The sequence below is a fragment of the Pristis pectinata genome, chromosome 6 (assembly GCF_009764475.1).
Source record: "Pristis pectinata isolate sPriPec2 chromosome 6, sPriPec2.1.pri, whole genome shotgun sequence".
Classification (NCBI taxonomy): domain Eukaryota; kingdom Metazoa; phylum Chordata; class Chondrichthyes; order Rhinopristiformes; family Pristidae; genus Pristis; species Pristis pectinata.
Genome location: NC_067410.1, coordinates 112,664,346 through 112,690,096, shown reverse-complemented (window position 1 = coordinate 112,690,096; position 25,751 = coordinate 112,664,346). Strand labels below are relative to the sequence as shown.

General features: G+C 42.7%; 1 protein-coding gene across 1 annotated transcript in view; it reads left to right on the top strand.

Annotated features, from left to right (window-relative positions):
- The window catches only part of LOC127571919 (deleted in malignant brain tumors 1 protein-like), an 82,152-nt gene that overhangs the window by 37,329 nt on the left and 19,072 nt on the right, over positions 1 to 25,751 (top strand). The window contains exons 4-8 of the mRNA XM_052018667.1: positions 537 to 854; positions 13,506 to 13,820; positions 15,615 to 15,929; positions 18,966 to 19,052; positions 19,134 to 19,217. Coding sequence (XP_051874627.1) covers positions 537 to 854; positions 13,506 to 13,820; positions 15,615 to 15,929; positions 18,966 to 19,052; positions 19,134 to 19,217 — 1,119 coding nt within the window. The remainder of the gene's footprint in view (positions 1 to 536; positions 855 to 13,505; positions 13,821 to 15,614; positions 15,930 to 18,965; positions 19,053 to 19,133; positions 19,218 to 25,751) is intronic.

Below are 25,751 nucleotides of genomic sequence, written 5' to 3'. Positions count from 1 at the left end.
CAACATTCCCTTTGATTAGAAAGTGTTCTGAGTATATCAAAATAACATTAAAAGGTAAAACATGGTAAAGTAGTCGGGCATTTGGTCTCTTGAAACTAGTCTGCCATTCAACGAAATCATGGCTCATCTCCTACAACAATGTCACTATCCTGCGATATTTCTTCCTATAGCCCTTGACTCCTTTACCATCCAGAAACGGCGAATCCCAGTTTTGAATAGAATCAATGCCTGAGTCTCCCCAACATTCCAGAGAGAATACTTCAAAGCTTCACCACGGTTTGAACGTACTGGACACACGGGAGGTTTCTGTTTTGTTTCGTCTTCTGCAAAAGAAGTTGAAACATTTGTTTAATTTATTTGCCCTTTCCTAATCCCTACTGTGTTGAATTTGCAGACACAACCGTGTAAGTACCTTTAAACCTGTTGCAATTACGTAGGATTCACAGGTGGCATTAGGTCTGCATGCCACCCGAATAAATGATGCTGTATCTTGAAGAGAAAAACTTGAAGGCTTATTTTTGTTTTGTTCATAACAGTTACAAAGATATTGGCACTGATGGATGGAGGCAGTCCTTGTGCTGGAAGACTGGAGGCCGGCAGTTTCTCTCAGGTGTCGTCGATCATCTGCGGCCGAATGTGGGATATGAATGAGGGTCGCGTTTTATGCAACTACCTTGGTTGTGGCGACGTTGTATCTGCGTCAGGGAATTCACGATTTGGAGCTGGAAAGTTGCCCGTGCTGCAAGCTGAAGTTCACTGCAATGGCGCCGAGGACGACCCGTGGAAATGTGAGAGAAAAGCGTTAGCTCACAACAACTGCTCTAAAGAGGAAACAGCTGGCGTGGTTTGCTCGGGTAATTTCTTATCTGCATGTTTTAGATGGGGAAGACACGCAGTGTAGCAGTTAGCCCAACGCTAGTTACAGCACCAGCGACCCGGGTTCAATTCCAGCCGCTGTCTGTAAGGAGTTTGTACGTTCTCCCTTTGCATGAGTGGGTTTCCTCCGAGTGCTCGGGTTTCCTCCCACATTCCAAAGACATATAGGTTGGGAAGTTGTAGGCCTGCTATGTTGGCGCCGGAAGCGTGGCTACATTTGCGGGCTGCCCCCAGAACATTCGACGCAAAGATGGAATTCACTGTGTGTTTCGATGTACATGTGACGAATAAAGATATCTTAAATCTTAATAAGATGACATTGCCCCCCCCCCCCAAGATCAATGAATCATACATACTAGCAAGACATGATATTTGTTTTGATAACGTATGCTGTTAAATTCAATGTGTCGGAGTTGCATCTGTGGAACGTAGGATTTGACATTTTTAAGTATGCATTTGTATTTGTGTAATTAAAATGCGTAGATATTACCACAAATTTGCATTGTTTAACTATATCCATTGAAAATAATCTAGGAACGTGTTGTGGTTGTAAATTGGGAAAAAAATGAGGGCAAGATTGATGGTCTGGAATATGTCATTATTAAGAAGGTGGATGGTCGATGTTTTAGAACACATATGAATGGATGAATCCCCAAGGCCGGAAAAGTCTATCCTGGAATGCTATGGGAAGCAAGCTTGAGGTTGCTGAGGGCCTGGAAATTTTGGTGTCTTCATTCTCACGGGCCAGGTTCTAGAAGATTGGAGGACAGAAAACTGTGTTCCTTTATTTAAGAAGGACAGAAGGGATGGACTCGGTAACTATAGGCCGTTGAGCCTCATGTAAGTGGGAGGAAAGTCAGTGGGGAAAATCCTAATTGACAGGATTTATGTACATTTGGAAAGTCGGGACTGATTGGGAATGGTCAACGTGGCTTTGAGCTGGGGAACTTTTTAATTTTATTTTAAGTATTTTCATGAAGTAAGAAAGGAGATTGATAGACTTTAGTAAGGTATTTCACAAGTCCCACAATGTAGGCTGGTCCAGAAGGTTAAGGCATATGGTAACCAAGGCAAACTGGCTATCTGGATCCGGTGTTGACTTGGTGATAGGAGGCAGAGGGTACTGATGAAGGAACAAAGACACAAGAGACTGCAGATGCTGTATCTGGAGCAAAACAAAACAGTGCTAGAGGAACAGCGGGTCAGGCAGCATCTGCAGAGGCAAAGGGGCGGTCGACGTTTCGGGTCGAGACTCTGCATTAGGACTGAGAGTATAGAGGGGAGAGAACCGGTATAGAGAGGTGATTGGGTGGGTTGAGATAGGGCTGCAGATGAGGGGGGAGAAGATGAGCAGATGGAACCAGGTAGAGTGGAGAGGAATGAAGTTGAGAGAAAGCGGCTGGTGGGTGATAGCTAGAGAGATGAGAGAGAAAAATAGACAGGTGAAACCAGGTGAGGGGGAGGGAGTCTGGAAGGTGATGTGGAGACACAAAAGGCTGGGTATGCTGAAATCTGGTAAGGAGGATGATTAGTGGAACCAGATCAGGGAGGGATGATGGAACCAAGTAGGATAGGAGGACGGAGGTGTGTGAAGGGGGAGGGGCGCCGGGAGAACCTGTGTGGATCAGAAGGAGCATAGTGAGTGTGAGCTATCCGAAAACGTAAAATTGAAATTTCATACCATTGGGTTGTCTACTACCCAGGCGGAATATAACGTGTTGTTCTTTTAGTTTGCGTTTAGTGGAAGGATATTGTTTTTCTGATTGGAAATTTGTCATTAGTAGTGTACCACAGGGCTCAGTTCTGGGACCTTTGCTGTCTGTGATTTATATCAATAAGGGATGTAAATGTAATAGGTACAAGTAAAATGTTTTCGTCGAACACTCGAAAATTGGTGTTGTGGATAGGGAGGGAAGTTATCTCAGGCTAAAGCAGAAAATAGCTTTGCTGGAAAATTCGGTGGAGCATTGGCAGATTGGACTTAATCCCGATAAGTGCATGGTGATGCACTTTGGGAAGTCAATGGGGGTAGGACATAAAGTAAATAATAGGGTGCTGAGGAAAGATGATGTACAGAGAAACCTAGAGATCGAAGTCCATAATCCCTGATTGTGGCAGCACAGATATATAGGCTAAAGGCGTAGGGAATGTTTGCCCCCATAGGTCGGGGCATAGAACAAAAATCTGGGACATTATGTTGCAACTTTCCAACACACTGGTTAGACAACATTTGGAGTGTTGTGTGCGGTTCTGGTTGCCAGACTACTGGGGAGATGTGATTGTTTTCAATATTTCAGACGATATTCACCAGGATGTTGCTTGGATTGAGGGACTTTAATTGGGGGGCGGGGGGGAGGAGAGAAGATTGTATGAGATGGACGTTTTCCCTGCATCAAAAGAGGCTAAGAGGTGATCTGAGAGAGGAATATAAGATCTTGAGGGGCATAGATAGGTACATAGTCAAAATCGTTTTTGTCCATGGTTGAAGTACCAAAAACAAGAGGGCATCTGGTTAAGATGCGAAATTTGAAACGGGATCTGAGGGGTATTTTTTTAACTCGAAGAGCGTTTGATACAGTTACAGTTATTAAATTTAAGAAGTATTTTGTCAGACAAATAGCCAATGGGTTATCGAAACTGGTTAATGAATAAAACATCCTGACTTTGACCGAATAAGTTAACAATTCATGGATTCCAACTATATTCCAACATACTGTGTTAAGCTTCAAGTGACAATAAATCTGGCTTGCTATATTCTACGATATGTGATAAAGAAAACCTGACCAAGTATGGAGACAGACCTCCTCCAGTGTATTCTAGCGATAGTTCCTCCCACTCACCCCCCTTACCCCCCCCCCCCGGTAAAAGATACAAACCGGAGAACACAAGAAAGCTGGAGCAGCAGGAGTAGGCCATAGATGGAAATGTGCATTGAGATCTCAGCTCAGTGAATATTTTCAGCGTGAAAACATTTTCGGTGTGAATATATGTATAAAATGTTAGTTATTTCAAAGAACACTTAAAATTAATAGAAGGCACAGCACAGTATGTCATCCTCAGCGTGTTTGAACTCTTGATTTTTCCATTTTAAATAAATTGGTAAATTGGCTTATTATTGTCACATGTACCGAAGTACAGTGAAGAACTTGAATACATAATTAACAATTTTGACTGTTCTTCAGAAAAGTTAGAATGCAGAGAGGAATCAATTTGACCGCAAAAATGTTCCTAGTTAAAATATACCTTTTTCTTAGTGTTAATCTATTTATCCAATTACGTTATTTCGATGATCTTTAAAAATATATTTCACCGCAGGGCATAGAAAGCCCAGACTGGTTGGAGGATCGGACGGATGCTCTGGAAGACTAGAAATACAGCATGGAGATACCTGGGGCACTGTGTGTGATTGGCATTGGGATGCGAGTGACGCACGTGTGGTGTGTGCATCACTGAAATGTGGGGACGTGATATCAGTACTCGGAGGGGCATATTTTGGAGAGGGCCTTGGTCCCGTGTGGCAGGATTCCTACGAATGTCAAGGCAATGAGACCATTATCTGGGATTGCGCTGCTGCACCAAGAAATCCGCACAACTGCACGCATAGGAATGATGTCAGTGTCATTTGTTCCGGTAGGTGCTCTATTCATACATGCTCCTAGATTCGGAGAGCGAAATGGGCAGAGCAGCATTAGCTTATATCTGAGTAACGTATTAATTTCGACAGCTTTTTTTATTGTAAAACATTTGTCCAAGAATATAATTGCTTAGAAGAGCCACACTGCATCGGCATTTAATATCGGAGAGTGGAATGGATACTCGGATATGAATGATCCAGCCCTATTTATCTCCTTTATTAATATATGCATTTGGGATAATTTGCATGTTAACATTAGTCTGTGTATTTCGCTCAGAGTGAAAACAATAGCACTGATTGATAGGTCTTACCCGCGAAAAAACATCCCAGACATCAAATCCGATTCACAGTTGGAAGAATTTTCTTCCCCGTTGCCTCTTCCATATCGCGTTCCCCTCGTCATATTGTTTCCTCTATCTCCTCTGCGTTTTCATGGATTTTCAGGTTATAGTTTTAGCTTTGATTTTTCTTAGATTTATGACTTGCAGGTCAGAAATCGACTAACTTGGGGCCCAACCTCTGATTTTCACCATTAATGTCTATTCCTTTATCCCTCGACACCAGTGTTCCAATCTGGCGGACTTGAGACGACTTGGTTTCTTCCTTAAACGTCCATTAAATCCAGCACCCTTTAACAGCATGAACGTCGTATGCCTAGCTGAATATATTAACTGATTTGATACATACATAAAAGAAAATCTTCCAAAGAAACCTTTGTGCGTCCAAGCTGCACTTTTTTCCCGAATGTGTGTAATTTTCTTTCTCAGACCCTGCCCCTCACTTTTGTCAGATATCCTGATTGTGTTTCCGCCTCTTTCAGCTTTCACCTTATTTCTTCCAAGAAGCTTTGTTTCTCAACTCCCTCCCAATGTTTCCCATGGAATGTTCCTCTGTCATCTCAGAAGATGCAACATTCATCCTTTGCCTCTCTTCCTCTGCCACTTTTTCAACCATGGCAACAACTATTCTTTATAGGTGAAGCAGCAACTTACTTCTTTCTACCCTCAGTGTCACGTGTTCTCCTCTGTTTGGGGGAGAACAAGCACAGATTCGTTGGCTGCTTTTCAGAACACCTGACATTTATGCACTATTGTGACCTCGAGTTTCTAATCTGCGATTTTAATTCTTCATCTCACTCCCACTTCGAACTCACTATTGTCGGCTTCATACACTCTCCAATGAACGTCAGCATAAGCTCAACTGCTCATCATCTTCAGAATGGCTTAGTCTTCCGTGGTCATAGTTAATAATTTCAGTTAATTGGCATTTGCAGCAATTTTACTTCAGATTTACGGCGTTCATTGTATACTTTCTCCGAATAATTTCGGGTGATGTTTTGGCATTTCCCATTTAAATATTCTGCAGATTTCTTTTGTTCCCTTGCTTATCTCCAATATCCATTATTCGCCTTTACGTTATATTTACGATGGGCGTGGGTGGCCATGTCAACATTTATAACCCACCTCTAATTGCCTGGAGAAGGTGGGGATGAACCGCTTTCTTGAACTACCGCAGTACTTCTGGTGAAGTTGTTCCCATAATATTGTTGGGGTAGGCGTTCCAGGATTTATACCTGGCGACGATGAAGTGATATATTTCCAAGTCAGCATAATACACCATTTGAAGGGGAGGAGATGTGGTGTTCTCATGGATTCCTCCGTTGTCTTTCTTGGTGATGCAATCTGTGGGTTTTAAAGATGCTGTCACAGTAGCTTAGTGGATAAAAAACGCATTTTGTAGGCGGTGCACCGTACGATCACCGTGAATGAATATTTAGAGTTGTGAATAGCATGCCAATCAAGTGGTCGCATTTAACCTGGATATTGTACACCTTCTACAATGGTGTTGAGGTAGCATTTATTAAAGAAAGGAGAGAGAATATGAGGACACACTCCTCGGTTTTGCACTGAAGATACTGGGAAAATCCTTGGGTCGTGAGGAGGTATAAATAAGTCGCTGAAGTATGGTCAGAATGTGACATGCTCTTTTATCAACAGTGTTCATGTGGCTGGTCCATATGAATTTCAGGTCAATCAGAGACCATAGAACATTACAGCACAGGAAACGGCCCTTCAGTCCACCGTATCTGTTCGACCATGATGCCAAATTAAGCTAATCCCTTCTGCCTGCAAATGATCCATATCCATCCGTTCCCTGAAGATTCATATGCGCATATAAAAGCCTCAAACTCCATTATCGTATGCCTCCACCACCACCCCGAGCAGCACGTTCTACGTACCACACTCTGTATAAATAACTTCCCCGCACATATCCTTTAAACTTTCCCTTCTCTTGGAGCAATTCTCTCTAGTATATGGCATTTCTACCCTGGGGTAAAGATTCCGGCTGTCTATGCCTCTCGTAATTGTATGAAGGTCTATTAGGTCTCTTCTCAGCCTCAGACAGGCCAGAGAAAACAATCCAAGTTTATACAACCTCTCCTTCAACCTAATACCCTCTAATCCAGGCAGCAACCTGGGGAACCTCTTCTGCACCCTCTACGAAGTCTCCACATATCCTGAAGCATCCTATCCGAAGGCACCACAGCTTGGTATAATAACTGCTCTGCCCGCGACCGCTAGAAACTGCAATACATCACGGAAACCAACCTCCCCTCCATGGACTCTGTCTACACTTCTCGCTGCTTCGGGAAAGAAGCCAACATAATCAAAGACCCCTCCCACCCCGGACATTCTCTCTTCACCCTCCTCCCATCGGGCAGAAGATATAGGAGCCTGAAAGCACTTACCAGCGGGCTCAAGAACAGCTTCGATCCCGCTGTTATAAGAGTATTGAACGATTATAAAGATTATTTACCTTTCGTCATTATGACTTTGCACCTTATTGCCCGCCTACACTGCACTTTCTCTGTAACTGTAACACTTTATCCCGCATTCTGTTATTGTTTTCCTTTGTACTACGTCAATGCACTTTTGTAGTGAGATGATCTGTATGGGTGGCATACAAAACAAAGTTTTTCACTGGACCTCAGTACATGTGACAATAATAAACCAATTTACCAATTTAATACAGGGTCACCAGTTTGCCGCTTTGTTTCCGATTACGATTGCTGCTGCTTCCAACATGCTTTTCTGCACAACCTGTTAAAATACAAAGTTGACTCCCTAGCTTGACTGTAATGATATAGCGAGGGGCACGCCAGCCATACTATTACGGGCTCTCGTGGCAGACATTTCTGCTGCTGATGGTTGTTACAGTGCCTCAAGGATGTAGATTTTTGAGCTTCCCTATACAAACCAATAGAACGTATATCGGCATAGTTGTATTTATTGCTTAAACAGACATAGCGCGATTTGTCATTCATCTCGACTCTTTTGCAAACCATCGCTCTTGCCTCTGTCCTTGAATCCTCCTTTTCTGCTTATTAAAACGTATATTTTTGTTCTCTAACTGTCCCCAGTTTTGAAGGGAAATCGTCCTAAAACCAACTCTGTTTCTAGTTCAAGTTCAACTTGAACTTGAACAGCTGCTGGCGGACCTGCTGTGTATTCCATTTTTATGCATTTTAGTTTTACGTCTTGAGCAATATTTTGACATTATTATGAAAACCTGTCTCCTAATCATGTCTCATATTCTTCAAACGATCTGTGTCGTTCTCCATTGTGTTCCATCGCATTTCCCCTTGCATTTCAACTATAGTGTTTCATCTTACACTCTCTGGGAATCAATTCCTGTTTCCCATGGAGCTGCAGTGCGATATTCGTTGTGGCAGCTTTACAGTAATATGCATGAGTGTGGGTGAAACTAGCAAACGCTTGGAATACTCAGCAGATAAGCAGGGAAATAGACTTAACACTTTAGGTTGACTAGTTTGGAGCATTTGGGTGGATTACCAGATGTAAATGTCATGTGGTAGAATCCTTCATATAGCAAGTCTAATAGAGAGCCTTACCTGTTTAAACAATACCGCTTGATAGCTTAAATAAAGGCTCTTCCAATGGAACTGAATATTTCGTATTGTTTATACTCAAAAGGACAAAAAGGACCACGGTTAGTCGGTGGTAAGAACGCCTGCTCGGGGAGAGTGGAGATACTACGCGGTGAAATCTGGGGCACAGTTTGTGATATTTACTGGGATTTGCAAGATGCGGCTGTGGTCTGTAATCAGCTGAATTGTGGAACTGTTGTATCAGCGCCTGGAGGAGCGTTCTTTGGCGAGGGGAACGGTTCGATATGGAAAGATATCAATGAATGCCGCGGCAATGAGATGCGTTTGAGTGACTGCCCCATTGCTTCATGGGGACACTATCCGTGTACACACAAAAATGATGCTGGCGTTATCTGTTCCGGTATGTTTACTATATACCCGAATATCGTATTATTGTTGTTGTTATTATTATTATCATTATGCGCCAAATAGCTATATCAGGTCCTATTTAAATTGGAATAATTTTGGAGAAAGTGGTGTGATGCGATAGCATGGCATTGCAGTGGCCACGGTTCCTCAATCTTCGATTATCTTTTATTTGCCCACATTAAGCCCTGATTTAATGTTCCATTCAGGCGAGTGTCTACCTGAAACAAGAATTCCCAGCTTAGTCCCGTCTACATGCACCTCATTCCTAGCGGATTGATTGCGATTAAATTCCCATCTATGATTTATCGGTAATTCATGAATAAACATTCACTGTGATGCGGCAAAAGTATATATTCTACAATATTTCTAATTGTGAATCAAAATTTGCGCCAGATTGGGAAATTCTATAGAAGAGATCTCTCTGCACTGAAATTTCGTGGTATTGTTCTGGCAGTGGAGGGAGATAGGAGGACAGGAAACAAGGATAGAAACAAGAGCTAAAAAGAGAAAAGCAGAAGTGGAAGACGGAGAAATCAAGGGTGAAAATCAAACACGGGCGCCATGCGAAAAGGAATTAAAATGTCGAAATGACAAGCCTAAAGGCTATATGGCATAACGCCTGGAACATTCACGATAATGTTCATGAATTAGTTGCACGAGTATGTGTAAACTGGTCTGATATATTTGGGATGAAGGAGACAATGCTGCAGGGAGAACAAGGCAGACAAAAAAATATCCAGAGATAGTCAATATTTCGGATGAAAGGCAAAAGGAATAGAAAGTGGGGTTACACTGCTGGTTTAAAGGAGATTCACGCAATACTGAGGAGAAATATTGACCAAGATGATGTAAAATCGGTATAGGTTGAACTAACAAACACCAAGGGGGGAAAAAGTTAGTGGAAGTTCTATAAAGACCCCAAAATGCAGTAGTGATATTGTGTGCATTAGGCCGAAAATTGGAATCGAAAATAAAACCAAACAATACTGGAAGTAATCATCGGGCCGTTCAGCATCTACGGAGAGAAAAGGAGTGAACATAGTTGGATTTGATTATCTTTTGTGAGAACATTAGAATCTAAGTGCGTCCAGGTATTTTGTATTCTGGGAAAGGGTTTCTGAAAAATCACATAAATATTTCATCTATTTCCTTATTTATGGAATATAGACGTGATTTTGAGAAGAAAAATATTTTCAAAGAATCTGTAGCTCGTGGTATTTGATATCTGCCTTCTGTTGGGAAACTCAAGGGAAACGGGCCATATTTTTTAAGGTTAGGGACTGGTCATTCGGGAAAGAAGAATGCACATGTACTTTCTCTCCATTGCATAAGTAGCGCAAACAACTTCGGTAGAATATCTGCCCCCATCATGCTACCAACGCAACTTTCACGAAGTTTTACCTATCACCTGACAATATATCTCACTGCTTATTTCGGATCTGGCAATCAATAAACATAAGAATGTAAGAAATAGAAATGTGGAAAGGTTATTCACCTTCTTGTGCACGCTCCGTTTTTCAGTAAGGTCATGACTGATCTTTCACCTTAGCGTCTCTTTCCTGCATTTATCCCAATAATCATTCATTCTCTAAATATCTAAAAAAAAATTCATCTCGGACCCGTCCTTTCACCACAGCATTTCGTTCCGAGACTTCATTTGAAAGGTTAAACTGACACTTACGCTATGTTTCTCCTTCTGGCGTGTTTACAAACTCTCCGATTTTATTAACTTTGACATATTAAACCACACAATAATATAAACATATAATGTAACAACAACGTATTTCTCTATGTGCTTTTGGGAAATATTGAACGTCATTGGTTTCCCAATTATATTGTTACAGCTGAGCCTTGGCAGCTGCGATTGGCCGACGGAGAGAGTAGCTGCGATGGCAGAGTGGAGGTTTATTACGCCGGTGTTTGGGGAAGAGTGGTTGACACTTCTTGGAATTTTAGAGATGCAGACGTAGTATGCAGACAACTGAATTGTGGCTCCGCATTAAATGCTTACAACCAATCAAAATACGGAACAGGCAAAGGACCTGTATTAATAAACAATGTCAGATGCAATGGGAGTGAACCTTACCTATGGAGCTGCCATTTCGCAAAGCCGAACCAGTTATCTATGGCAGATGATGTGGGCGTGGATTGTTCTGGTAGGGATACTTTTTTGAGTTTTCAACTAAGATATTTGCAGAACACCGTGCTTAGTGTTTAGCATGTTGGTAAATATTCTGTGGTCCTTCCCATATAAGGTACTTGGACTTCCCCAAAGACAACATATACCCAGTCCAGTTGACTGTGCCAAATCCCGATGGTGTGGATATGTTCGCCGAAATCAGGGCACCCGTGACATCCAATAGTTAACGAAAGCAACCGTATCAGCATATTCATAGATCATACTTCTCAGGCAAAGTTACAGACGCCATTGTTAGGTCTTTACAGAAGGTGTCGAGTGAGATAGTTGATGGGTCGATTTTACTTCCTCGATTCAAGAAATATTCTGTCACGTTGGAACTTGCAAATGTAACTCTATTCAAAGGGGAGGAGGGGACGAGCAAAATGCAAGAAGCTACAGGACAGTTATATTAATAGCTACCATGGGAAAATTGTTGGAAACTCTCATTAAATACATTGTGGCAGAGCACTTGGAAACATTCTAAGCCAACAGACTATGCCACCAGAGTTTTGTTCAAGGGAACCTATGTTTGACTAACATTGTGTTTCTTAGAAAAAGTAACACGTGCTCCGGATGGAGGCGAACTAGTAGATGTACAGTACTTCGCTTTCCTAAAGGTATTTGACAAGATTGTTGTGGAAACTTTAAAAAAAATACGTTCATGGGACACCAGTTAACATATTGTCATAAAAACTGGCTTGGTAACAGGAAAGAGAGAGTCGGTGTGAATGCCTCTTTTTCTCACTGGTAGAATAATTGAGTGATGTGTCATAGAGATCGAAGGTATGTTAAAAGGCAGGTAGAAAGGAAAGTTGTGAGGACAACACACGTAGTTTCCAAATGGATATAGATACGTTTTATGAACAGGCAAAGGTCTGATGAATGAGATATCTGGTGGGAAGATGTGAGATTGTCCATTTTCGCAAGAAACGAAAGGAAGCACCCGGGGAAGGCCGCATAGACACAGGGCGAACGTGCAAAACCTGCACAAATTACACCAGAGACCGGGATTGAACCCGGATTGCCGGACCTATGACATTGTCCCTCTTCAAATTTGTTCCTCACCACCTTACCACTGCTAATTGCAAATGAACAATAGATGTCTTTGACAATGACACCATTATCCCATGGAAAATATAGGACCATATTTCGTTCTGGTTTCCTCCCACATATTAAAACCGTGTCCTCCCATGTATTGAATACGTGTCATTTGGTGTGTTAGTTGGCCAGTATAAATTGTCCTTTGTGTTCAAGTGAATGGTAGAATCTGGGGGAGGCTGATGGAAATACGGAGAGAATAAAAACTGGCATTAGTGTAAGGTTAATGTTATAAGCGATTAATGATAGCGGCGGACGGTGAGCCAAAAGGCCTGTTTCCCGCTTTATGCTTCTATGGCTCTAAAGTTCTGGAGATTTTAGACAAATTCCTTGATACAAAGTTAGGTTGGGGTTTAATTTTACCACCAAGCCTAGTGATAATAAATGAACAACGATATATTTCCAACTCACTATGGCCTGTGACATGAAGGTCAGTTTGCAGTTTTCCCCATGTATTTGTTGTCTTTGTCTAAACTCTGGAGGTCGTTTTTAAGCCAAGCAGTTTGCGAATGCTGGGCCAGTTGTTGCGTCCCAATTTCACGGCACAAACAGTGCATCCATGATGTCCCCAACAGTCGACTTTGTGAATGTGTACGGTTGCAAATAGGGTGCCATGGAAGTGGAGTGTCGTGGACGTTGTTGAATAAGTTGGGCACTGTTAGATTTGCACTCATAGTGGGGAATGTGATGTACGTCTTACGAATTTATAATGTGGTTGGAGACCAAGTGCGCTCACATATTCAGCCCGGGCTTCTCCCCCAGTGTAGTATCTTATGTGACTAGAACAATTGCACCAGCGGATATTAGTTATTGGAGATAATAGATTTACAATTGCGTCGAAAATCAGGGAGTAGATTTACTCCAATTTAAGATTGTCAGTCTCGCATTCTTTTGGCATGGATGCTACTTTAGAATTTTCAACCGATGACTTCACGGTTCTATGTCATGCATATGTTCGTGAAAACGAAATGCTTCATTCCCTCAGAAAATCTGAACAGAAGTGAACACAATCCAATCAGTTTAAATCCGGACTTCGAAGAGAAGCCAGCTGACGTTGTTGAATATGACTGCTCCGAAGAACAGCAGCGGTGGCATCCTGCCCTGAACTGGACAGAATAGACAATATCAGTTGAATGAAATAGTAACCGAGGTTAATAAATTCAGGTGCTGGAACTCTGAATAAAAAGGAAAGATTTAGAGGTATTCAGCAGATCAGGCAGTATTCCTGGAGAGGGAAACACGGTTAAGATTTGAAATCAGAGCTGCTTGGTGTAGCTCTGTCGAACTGAAACATTAATTGGTTTCTCTCTCCACAAATGTATTTGAGGTTGAGCCGATTGTGACCTTTGCGCACAGCGCTTCACCAGATGGTGTTTAGTGGTATTATTCTTCTGTTGCAGATCATATTCCCACTAGACTGGTGGATGGCGGAAGCAGTTGTGCTGGAAGGGTAGAAGTTTTCTACAACGGAACCTGGGGAACGATATGTGATGATTCTTGGGATTTAACAGATGCCCACCTTGTCTGTCTCGAGCTGAACTGTGGGCATGCTCTGAATGCAACGGGCTCTAGTTGGTTTGGCCAAGGATCCGGGCCGATCTGGGTAAACAACATGAATTGTTCAGCGAATAGTTCGGCCTTGAGGCAATGTCTAGCGAAACCATGGAGCAAGAGCGACTGCATTCATAAAGAAGATGCTGGAGTTATCTGCTCAGGTAAGGATTACAGAAAACATGCACATGTTATGACTGCAAGAGAAAAAAGGTGTTTTTAATAATTGGTTGAGAATTTATAGCCACGATAATAATTGAGTTTATCGCCATGCTCTCAAGATGCCGAAAACTTACAGAAAATCTGTTTGATTTGATGACATCACGCACAATGTGACATGTGTCTTCAATAAACTTCCAAACGTCCTTCATTGTGTTGCTGCCCGAATTAGTGTTGGACTGTTGTGTGTTCGGGGTTCTTTACAATGATTTCAAGGCAGAGACATCAGTACAGAGCATATGTAGTCATAATCACACAGCAGGGAAAGAGGCCATTCGGCCTACAACATCCACACTGACCAGTGAGCACCCATCTTCTATCACTTGGCCCGTAGCCTTCCATACCTAGAAGATTTATGAGTTCATCTGGACATTCCTTAAATTCTGTAAATGACAGATGTTCCACCATTGTCTGCGGCAGTGCATTCCAGGTGCTTAACGTTCTCTGGGTGAAGAAAGTCCCTTTCAGACCCCCTTTGAATCTCTTACCCCTTACCCTAAATCTATGTCCTCTAGTTATATTCACCTTTCATGAGGGGTGGGGGGCGGAAACAGTGTGGGTCTATTTAACGTGACATCTGAGGGGAAGCCATTAACTTTCTAACCCCCTCGGGGAGACACGAAACATCCATGACACCGTTTCGAGAAAGCGCGGAAAATGCATATCTTAGTGTTACGGACTCAGGGAAAGTCCCTTTAAGATAGAGAGTGTGTGTGTATGTGTGTGTGGGGCGTGCTTACGTCAATAGAAGATAAAGGACGTAATGACGTTGTTGAAGAAGGCAGAAGAAGAAGGAGAGAGAGAGCAGGGAGAGAGACACCAGCCTGCTTGCTTTCTCTATCGATGGATGAGAAACAATAACTGTGTTTGCCACTGAAATCCATGTATGGAAGTTGGAAGTAATCCGGTGGAGTTCACTTTGTTGCTGACCTGTAGAAGGAAACAGGTATTTGTGTGTGGACGACCACGGTTCGGATGCTTTTCGGGGTGAGGAAGTCACTACCGAGTAAACACTGAAGTGTCGTTTGGGTTCCATCGTGGAACATTTGGATTTCGTATGTACTCTCTCTATGTTTTTCTACATCTACATCTCATCTTCAGACAACGGTGGTTGTTGAAGAAGCCCTTGCTCATGTTTCACCTTATGGCTTGCGGAACTGAACTTTAAGAACCATTCCAGAACTGGGAGTTTTGGACTTTGTCACACACACACACGAAGAGTTTAGTTTTGGGGTTAACGTTCGAGGTTTAACATTTTTGAATTCTAACATACTAACATTTTTACTTTTATTTTACGTATTATCATAAGTAGTGATTAATAAAATAGTTTTTAACACTGAATCATGCTCAGTGTGTTTCTTTTGTTGCTGGTTTGTGACATTAGCAATAGCTATCATTCCCCATCAGCAGATCGTGTTCTCTGACTAGGTTACTGGTAGCTTGCCGTGCACAAATTGGCGCAGCATTTCCTCCATTAAAACAGAGTCCCCACTTCAAGGATATGCCTTTATGTCTGAAGAGAGTGGCCTGAGACCCTGAAAGATCGGTACAAAAGAGATTGGTTGTTTTCGTCTTAAATTAAAAGACACAGAAAATAAAGAGCAGTAGCAGCGACTGAATTAAGCTCATTTATTTCAATACAATTTTACAGGAAAAAAAAGTGAGCAATATCTTGCTCTAGGGTTAATAGGATAGCTCTGAAAGAGAGAAAATGCTCAACTCTACATTTTGTTCTTCAGATCACAGGGAGATAAGGTTGGCGAATGGGAAGAATCGCTGCCAGGGCAGACTTGAAGTTTTCTTTAACGGGACCTGGGGCACGGTTTGCTCTGATTATTTTGTCATGGAGAATGCAGACGTGGTTTGCGCCCAGCTCAACTGCGGCTCAGCAACATCTGTAGAGAACAGCGCGGCATTTGGAGAGGGATCTGGGCCGATCTGGCTCGATGATGTGAGATGTCGTTTGGACGACTCACTTTTATGGCAATGCCCATCTTCACCCTGGGGCCAACATAACTGCAACCACGGGGAGGATGTTGGGATCATTTGTTCAGGTAATAATCTGAAAACAGACCTACTTGAGCAAGAGTTTCCCACTAAAATAACCGGTAGAAATTGTTTTACAGAATTGAAACCGACGAAGAACCAATCTGAGGAGGAGACGAAGGTAAAAGTAATCCACCCACTTCAAGAAAATCCAGGTAATTGCTGATATTCTGCTATTCATGCCATTTGTTATTTTCATGTCTATTTTCAGAGTTCTTGTTGTCTGTGTCTCTCAGAAGAACGCGGTTTTCTGTTTTTCCAAACCCAGGTAGATTAAATATACCCACCACACTGCGGATTCGTGTATTAATATTGAAAGAGGCATTCCGACAGGCAAATGAACAAGGCAGGAGATGGAGGGACATGCACCATGTACAGCAGATGGGATCAGTCTAAATTAGCAGTATGGTCGGCACATACATGATCGGCCGAAGGGTCTGTTCTTGTGTGTACTTTTCGATGCCCAATGAAATGGCATTTTTAAGTCCAGTGGGGGAGAGACTGGCATGATTCTGTTGCTTCTTTGCAAATAACGGATACGAATGGTCGGTGGCTTGCATGTGCCATCTTGGTTAAAACACTAGGGGATGGTAGGTATATGCGTTCAACGCAATCAAAGAATTGCCATACAGCATAATAAGTTTGAATTCAAACCTGAGAACTGGGGCATCTTTCCTGTCCTGGAACATACAATGTTTTCAGTTTCGAATTTTGGCGTGGTGGGTCCCACATAACGTCTACTCTGCAATGTTGAAATTTATATTATTCCATTCATATATCACACGTAACCATTAGCATTCTCGATAATAAGGAGTTAAATAAGATAAGATCTTTATTAGTCACATGTACATTGAAACACGCAGTGAAATGCATGTTTTGCGTAGAGTGTTCTGGGGGCAGCCCGCAAGTGTCACCACGCTTCCGGTGCCAACATTGCGTGCCCACAACTTCCTAACCCGTACGTCTTTGGAATGTGGGAGGAAACCGGAGCACCCGGAGGAAACCCCACAGACACGGGGAGAACATACAAACTTCTTACGGCGAGTGGCCGGAATTGAACCCGGTTCGCTGGCTCTGTGATAGCGTTACGCTAACCGCTACACTACCGTTCCTGCCCTTTTCTGCAGAATGTGTTGGTCATCCATGCTGTTGCACCACACTTAACGGAGATAATCCAGAACCTTAAAGCATGGCTTATCACACTATGGCAGAATGTTTTTATTTGGACTCGGAACAATGCATGTAAAAGAAAATGAATGGATAGAGTGCATTTGAAATTCTCAAATGTTCACACGTGCATCTTTTATCCAGTGATGCGGTTGGTGGCAGGATTAGACAATTGCTCTGGAAGACTAGAAATTCTTTACCGTGGAACGTGGGGAACGGTGTGTGACGACTCCTGGGACATTCAGGATGCCACTGTTGTCTGCAGACAACTAAATTGTGGGGATTCTCTCTGGGCTCCCGGAGAGGTTCAATTCGCCCATGGAAACAGTACCATTTGGATGGACGAGGTTAAGTGCAAAGGGAGTGAGCTCTTCCTGTGGCACTGCCAATTTTCAGCAATGGGTCGTCATGACTGTGGACACAAAGAAGACGTTGGTGTGATATGTTCTGGTTTGTAACTTTACCATTCCGATCATTTTGCCCAATGCTCAACCTTGTTTCCTTCTATCCTCTCCAGCGATGTAAATCTGTTATACAATCTTACCAGAAGTCTCATTCTTACAGTTCTGCCTCTTGAATTTAATTGCCGTGTCATTGACAGCCCTGCCTTCAGTTACCTTTGCCCAAGGTGCTACAGTCTTCAGCTATCTCTCCACTTTTCTCTATTTATCAGGTTAAGTCTCCACAAAACCTTTTAATAAGATGCTTGATGATCTTTTCTATTGTTTATGAATTAAATTTCCTCCAGAGATTCTCGTGCGATGCACCTTGCAACATCGTTAATACGTGGAAGCTGGGAGAAGGTGAAATCTGTAAAAATGCAATAAAATTCATGAAGCTTGCCTGGTGGCGCGAGACTTGATAGTTCTAAGTTTTGAAAATTTCAGTCTGATCATTGGTTGAATTTGTGTTTTCATGGATTATGACCTAAATGCGCCTTATTAATTGTCTTCACTTCAGGTCACCAGCTACGCACGACACCTTTTAACTATCTGCGATCTTTCATTTCCGTTATTCCCTTCATTCTTGCTTCTGTTTTGGTCGTTGTCTTCATTTTTCTGGTTATAGAGCTGCTGAGAAGCTTCCAGAAAGGTTGGTAAATGAATCATCTAAAATAAATACATTTTAGTGCTCATATCATGCATTCCGTATAAAATGTTATTTTAATGAGATTGGGCTTCACAGAAAGCGTAGAATACCCTTTGAGTGCTGTCCATTGCGGTGGCAGGCTGGCAATTAGAACCTTTGTGAGCAGTCTAGGCTTGTGCTTCCGCGCACTCTGAACGGTATTAATGGATGAGCAGCCATGCTTCCAATGAGACGTTGAACCGAGACCGCATCTGCTTCCACAGACAGAAGCAAAAGTTCTCTGAGAAGAGCAAGATTTCTCCCCACTGTTTTTGCCAATCTTAATCTACATCATTGCTATCGATTACCCTTGCTATTCAATACCATCTTTCAGTTTATGGGAGGTTGTGGCGAGACATAGCAAGCTGAAAATGGTTAATCATTTTTCGTTACCTCGTCAGGATAGTCAGCCCGTGCCAGCTGACGGAGGATATCAATCCGCTAGGCCAGGACATTACAGACAGGGCTCTTGGACTCCTGTCAGAGCTGTTATCCGAGCTGCAGCATGGCGCCAGAAGTAGTTTCTGTCGTTACAATGCGTCACGTTATTTGAATCGAGCTCTGCGGGAAAATGAGTGCAAAGCATTCTGGGTGGTTACGGTTTTCGCGCATGTGGGCAAGAGAATTACTTTGATAAACCATAATACAAATTACAAGAAAGAACAAAAGCGAGATACAAAGAGGAGGAATGGGAATACATAGCTCTGTGTACTTAGTCCCCTGTAATTCTCCGGTCTTTGTTATTTCAGCCCGTGGAATATGGCAGCCGTCAACGGTTGAATTTCCTGAGCCATTCTACGAGGAGATAGAGATTAAGGAGTTTGGGACACGATTCGGTAATATTATTTAAGATGGACACACGTCTAATCTTTCAACTTCAGTACAGTCTGTTTACTAATGTCTCCGTTTTGTTATAGATTCGCATTCTGTCAGTTCAGTTAGCAAAGTGGAATATTATATAAACAGCGATTTGCAGGAAAGTGAAGATGTAAATATGGAAGGTGGGTCTGTTTGAAATTCTAACCTGTCAATACTTGCGATATGGAGCGAATTAAATCCACTTAATGCCTTATAAACACACAGGGTCATTTTACAAACCCGCAGCATTCTAAGGACACACTAATCTTGTTGCCAACTGGCCGAATTTACTTAGTGACAATGCAAAACGCGGATGTTAAGTACGCACTGCACCTTCCGTTTTAAGTGCATTGATTGCATTTTCTTTCGGAATGGCGTACATATTAAGTGTTTCGTCAAACCCCTTTTAGAACTGCCGTTATTTACTCAGGCATCTGTGCACTCTATGATCAGAAGGGTGGTAGTTTCACAGGCAATCACATAAAGTTGTTACATATTCTAATCTTAGCCATTTGTTTTGAATATTTAAATCTCGCAGTCAATATCCAGGTATGAGCTAATACGTGACGTGTAACTTTGGTTCCACGGAAGTACCAGGTAGTAACTTGTTCCAGCAAGAGATAATCTAGCCACGTGTCCTCGAGATTTTACGGCAGTGTCCTCGTCACGTTCTCCCCAGTGTGCATTCTGGGGGTCATCGTCGACCAGAAACAGTTCGTCCTGCCACGTGAATATTGTGGCTCAACAAGCAGGTCAGGAGGTGAATATCTCGCGACGACTGACTGGATACTCACAGCTTTCCCACCACTGATGAGGCGCATGTATAAAGCGCCATAGAATAGAGTCTCCCAGGTATATTAGATACAAGGAGAGGATGGACAAACTTGGATTGTTTTCTCTGGGGCGTTGGAGGCTGGGGTGGGGGAACGACCTGGTCGAATTTTATAAAATCACGAGAGGCAATGACATGGCAGAAAGTCAGAGTCTTTTCCCAGGGTGGAAATGTCAAAAACTCGAATGCATAGCGCTGATATGAGAGAGGGAAGATTTAAAGGAGAGTTTCACAAGATTTTTTACACAGGGTCCCTGAAACGCGCTGCCAGGGGAGGTGGTGGAAGCAGATACGGCAGCAATGTTTCATAGCCATTTAGACAGGCACATGAACATGCGAGGAATGGATGGACACAGACCACGTGCAGGCAGATGTACAGTTTAAACTGGCATCGTGGTCGGCACAGACATAATAGGCCGAATAGCCTGTTCCTGCGCTGTACTGTACTTATGTTCTGTGTCAAAGAATGCGCTCCTTCTGGCTGGGCGAGTGCGTTTCCACCAACATTGTGGCAGCGCTGCACTCTCTAGGACTAATCATCCTATTTAGCTTGGCACCCAGTAGGCCGCCATTAACATTTATTCCGTGCATATCCGTTGCACCGTGGCGGCAGCAAATTCCAACTACAAAAAATCGCTGCATTTACTGGCATAGGTTACTCCAACAGTACCCTGCAAAACAGCGAGTTCTGCCACTAAGAAGGAAAAGTGTAGCAAGCGCATGGGAGCACTTTCTGACGCGAAATTCCTTCATGCTCGGTGGTTCTGTATCCTGAAACACAGTACCGAAGAGCATTGTGGGAACACCTTCACCCGCAGGATCGCTGCGATTCGAGATGTGACTCATATCTGCCAACTCAAGCGCAAATGGGAATCGGCATAATTGCTGGCATATTCAGGGATGCCAACATCTCAGAAAATCAATTGATACGTGGAAACTGCACCTTATAGGAACGGCATGATATCAGTGAATTGGTATTGTGAAATTGAAGTAAACCTCGACAGTGCTTATAAATAGGCAATCTTCAGATTAAATAGTTCATCGACAGGTTTCCAGATGAACTGATGTTGTCTCTGACAATATTGACTGATTGCAAACTAATTTGGTGGTCGATACGTTCTCACAATATGTGAAAGCTGCAGTCATTACTTTTGTAACTACATTGTCTATAATTAGCTCACTACGTATGTCTCAATTTGCAGTTTCCCTTATTTCTGTGGATGATAATTTTGGAGAAGGTTATGATGCTATACAATAATTCAGGATGGAGTTACGAGAACTTCCAGCATTTGATTTCCTCGCCATGCCGATTATAGACACGCCTGACATCTGTTAACTATGCTTTGCATTTAATTTGCATTTGAAAATTATACTGAATATCGAAATTTGAATCAAGCAGATTCCACCGTGGGACTTTCCATGAATTGAAACAATGAAGTGTTACTTTGTGCAGGGAATGATAGACTGCAACTATCCAAAGCTAATTTGCTGCTTGAAATCTAAAATAGCTTCAATTTTGGATTGAACTTTCTTTTCAGATGTCTCACATTTTAGATATTTCATTTCTTAGCTCGGAGAATAGATTGTTAAAAGTACAACAAGTTCCCATTTTTCCTTTTTCCGACATGAGAATGCTGCAAGGAATTACACGGTGAAATTTTCTTCCTTATCCTCTGCTTCAATGAAACGGATAATCTGAATAATGTACGACTGCTGTATTTGAAAATATGAGACAGATTAATTGGACTTTATTAGAAATAAACTCAACCAGTGAATGCATTGTGATTCTTATTATAGAAGTGGCCAATTGCTCTCCCATTACCGATATTTTCATTCTTCATTAATTCCGGATCTGAGAACAGTTAGCTCAGTGGTTTAATAATCAGATGTGCAATGTTAACTCTTACTCATAAAGCGGAGTCTGATTGGTAATTTACTGCTAAAATTAACAAAGGTCGAGCATGGAAAATTAGACCACGCGTGTATTGAGGAAACATCAAAATCGTGCAAACCTTGTTTATTGGGATTCAAGCATGTTACAATTAGCCAAAAAACGTACACATCTATGGAGCAAATAGCCGTCACAATTCGTGGTATTTAGCATTGATTGAGTAAAACTAAAACTAAATTAAAATGAATAAAAGGCTGGCAGCATTGTTCTAATGGGAAGAAGGTTCCCAAAACGGGCGAGGCCTTAGAGCAAAGTAACAGACTGGGTAATGATAACATAAAGGGACAGAGCATTAAAGCCGGGTAAGAATGCATCTCCAAATATAGTCAGCTCAAAGAAAAGGTGATAAACTGAACATGAAGGAAGGCGCTGCATCTGAATGTGTTTGGTATTTGCATATAATTGAAACAAGGTGTCTCTGCACTAGTACTTGAATCCTCTTGCAATGATGGGCGACAAAACATTCTAGTCATTTTAGTCAGTGCTGTTGACATCAAGCCGCCTTACCTGATGGGCATTGTGGTCCCAGAGGTTGTGACGGTAGATCTCGATATAGTTTCTGTAAGAATGATCCGGGGAGTTCAATTATCTCAGGTTGGTCCTTGATGAGCCCGTGTGACAACCCCACCAGTTTAGTCACCAGTCTCCAATGGCTCATGGGATTTACAAGTCGACCAGGTTTTGATTGAATTTACCATTTCTGAATCGGTTCCGATATCAGTAGTAGTCCAACCTATTTCCTTTATCCTCGCTTTAAATCCGTTAAAGATAAGATAGCTCTATTAGTCACATGTACATCTAAACACACAGTGAAACACATCTTCTGCGTCGAGTGTTCAGGAGGCAGCCCGCAAGTGTCGCCACACTTCCGATGCCAACATAGCATGCCCATAATTTCCTAACCCGTACGTCTTTGGAATGTGGGAGGAAACCGGAGCACCCGGAGGAAACCCACGCAGACACGGGGAGAACGTACAAACTCCTTACAGACAGTGGCCGGAATTGAACTCGGGTCGCTGTCAGCCATGTTGCTGCATGTTTGGAGTCTGGAATGTAATAAATTGTTTGAAAGTAAGAATAACGCAAATTCTAGAAATCTGAAATAAAAACAGAAACACTCAACACGTCAGACAGCATCGATACTGGGAGAGTGAAACAAGTTAACTTTCAGTACCAGAGAAAGTGAGGAGGGTATAGAACAAAGGGAATATCTCTGCTAGGGTAAGACCAGATGAATGACCAGCAGCAGGAGTAGCAATTCGCATCAAATTATGCTCCTTTTTCTGTGTAATGTGACAAACAACCAAAATATGTTTATCGTCTATATTAATGATTCAGGTGATAATGTGGTAAACTAGATCAGCAAATTTGCGGATGACACCAAGATTGGGGGCGTAGTGCACAGCCAGGAAGGCTATCAAAGCTTGCAAAGTGATCTGGACCAGCTGGGAACATGGGCTGAAACTGGCAGATGAAATTTAATGCAGACAAGTGTAAAGTGATGCACTTTGGGAAGACAAACCAGGATAAGACTTTCATAGTGAATGGTAGGGCACTGAAGTGTGCAGTAGAACAAAGGGACCTTGGAATACAGATCTATCATTCCTTGAAAGTGGCATCGCAGGTAGGTAGGATCGTAAAGAGAGCTTTTGGCACATTTGCATTCATAAACCAGGGCAATGAGTACAGGACTTGGGATGTTATGTTGAAGTTGTATCAGACGTTGGTGAGGCCACACTTTGAGTATTGTGTGAACTCTGCAAAGTGATCACACAGTTTGCCTTTCATACTTCCAAATTTTGAGGAGGACACATTGTGGACATCGAAAGTGTTACACGAGATTGGAAGAAGTGCACGTCGATCGCTGTATCACGTGGAAAGACAGTCTGGGTTCTTGGGTGGTGCGAAGGAAAGAGTTGAAAGCACAGGTGGTGTGTCCCCCGTGGTTGTATGAGATAGGGATGATGCAATGAGATAGGGAATCACGAAAGAGACTACAGATGCTAGAAGTCTGGAGCAACACACGCGAAATGCTGGAGGAACTCAGCAGGCCAGCAAGCATCTGTGGAGGGAAATGAGCAGACGACGTTTCGGGCTGAGACTCTTCATCAGGACTGGAAAGGAAGAGGGAAGAAGCCAGAATAAGAAGGTGGGGGGAGTGGGAGGAGCAGGAGTTGGCAGGTGATGTGAGTCCAGGTGAGAGGGGGAAGGTGGGGAGGTAGGGGAGGGGCTATAAGGGAATGGTGTGAGAAGCTGGGAGGTGCTAGGCGGAAGAGGAATGGTGTGATACCTTCGAAATGCTGAAAGGGGAGGGGGAGGATTATGTGGTGGAATCTCGTTGGAGCTGATGAAAATTATGAATAATGATGTGTTAAATACAGAGGCTGGTGGGGAGGAAGGTCAGGACCAGGAGGAGAGAGGGTGACCGCAAAAGTGAGGGAAATAGACGAGAGATGATTGAGGGATCTGACCACTATGGCAGAGGGGAAGCCATGATTCAGGAAGAAGGAAGACATTTCAAAGCCTTCGTGCGAAATGTCTCCTCTTTGAAGGAAAGAAACTTGGAGAACAGAATGAAGTCCTTACAGAAGGCAGGGTTGCAGGAAGATCATTCTGAGAGTGTATGAGCAAGTAGTGGATGTTTGTGGCTAGTCTATCACCTGAAATGGAGACAAGGAGATGCAGCAAAGGAAGGGGAAGTTATAGATGTATCATGTGAATTGACAGCAGGTTGGCAGAAAAAGTGATGACACTTGTGAGTTCTGTATGAGCGCAGGAAGTTGTGAGTGCAAGAAGCAGCGCCGACTCATTAAGCAATGTACTTCAAAAAGAGTTGAGGGAGTTGAGCGCTCGAGTAGGACTGAAACAGACCGTTCCACATATCCCTCAGAATAAGCAGGCGGAAGCTGTGCACATAGGTACCCATTTTATCAGGAGACAATGAGTGGAGTTGAAGGAGAAGCTATTCGGTGTGAGGACCAGTTCAACCATGCGAATAATTTGGCGGTGGAGAAGAATTAGTTTGTTTTCTGTAAATGCTTACAAAAGTTAGCAAGATCATAAAAGAACTGAGGTTTATTCATAGAGGGTAGAATGTAAGTGTGGGGAAGTTATCTAAACGAGCAACTGCACTTGACTAAACCATACACGGAATGTTGGGTGTTCTTCTGGTCGCCTTATGACAACACGTTCACAGAGGGAATGGGGAAGGTGCCTTAAAGATATAAGTGTTGACACAACAAATGCGAAAGTGAACTTATCAGGAAAGGTTGATCAGACAGGGTGTCTTTTCTGTTGAGCAAAAGAGACTGATGTGGAACGTAATAGAGATCTTTCAGATGTGAAATGTTTTGGGGCCGTGAATACGCGTTAGGAGAAGCCACAAATAGTCTGCAAGAAATCCACTCGGAAATTCAAAAGAAACTCTATAACTTAAACAGTGGTGAGAAAGTGGAGCGAACAGTACAAAGGCAAAAAAGGGGAGGCTGGACCAGCCTTTGGGGGAGACAGGGATAAACGGATACACAGCTAGATTTGGTTGGGGAACGACCGGAGGAGGTTAGAGTGCAAAGGTTGGTTGGACTGAAAGTCCTGAATATTCTCTTTAAGCCCGTGAATTGGTCTCTCTCTCAGCTAGACATCTGTTTGGTCGATGAATTACTTTGTTACCTGAATATTGCCCTTCAAGGGCTAAAAGCACAAACCAATCAGAATAGTGATGTACATCAATGGGTCTACTTTCCAAATATGTTCATGTTGCCCGTGTCCATAGCTTCCACGTGTTACATTCTGATGCTCTGATGCTACATAACAGTGGGTGTGGTTGGACCACAATATATTTTCGCAATCATTCTGACTTCACGAATGACAAAGCGAAAAAATACATAACTGAAG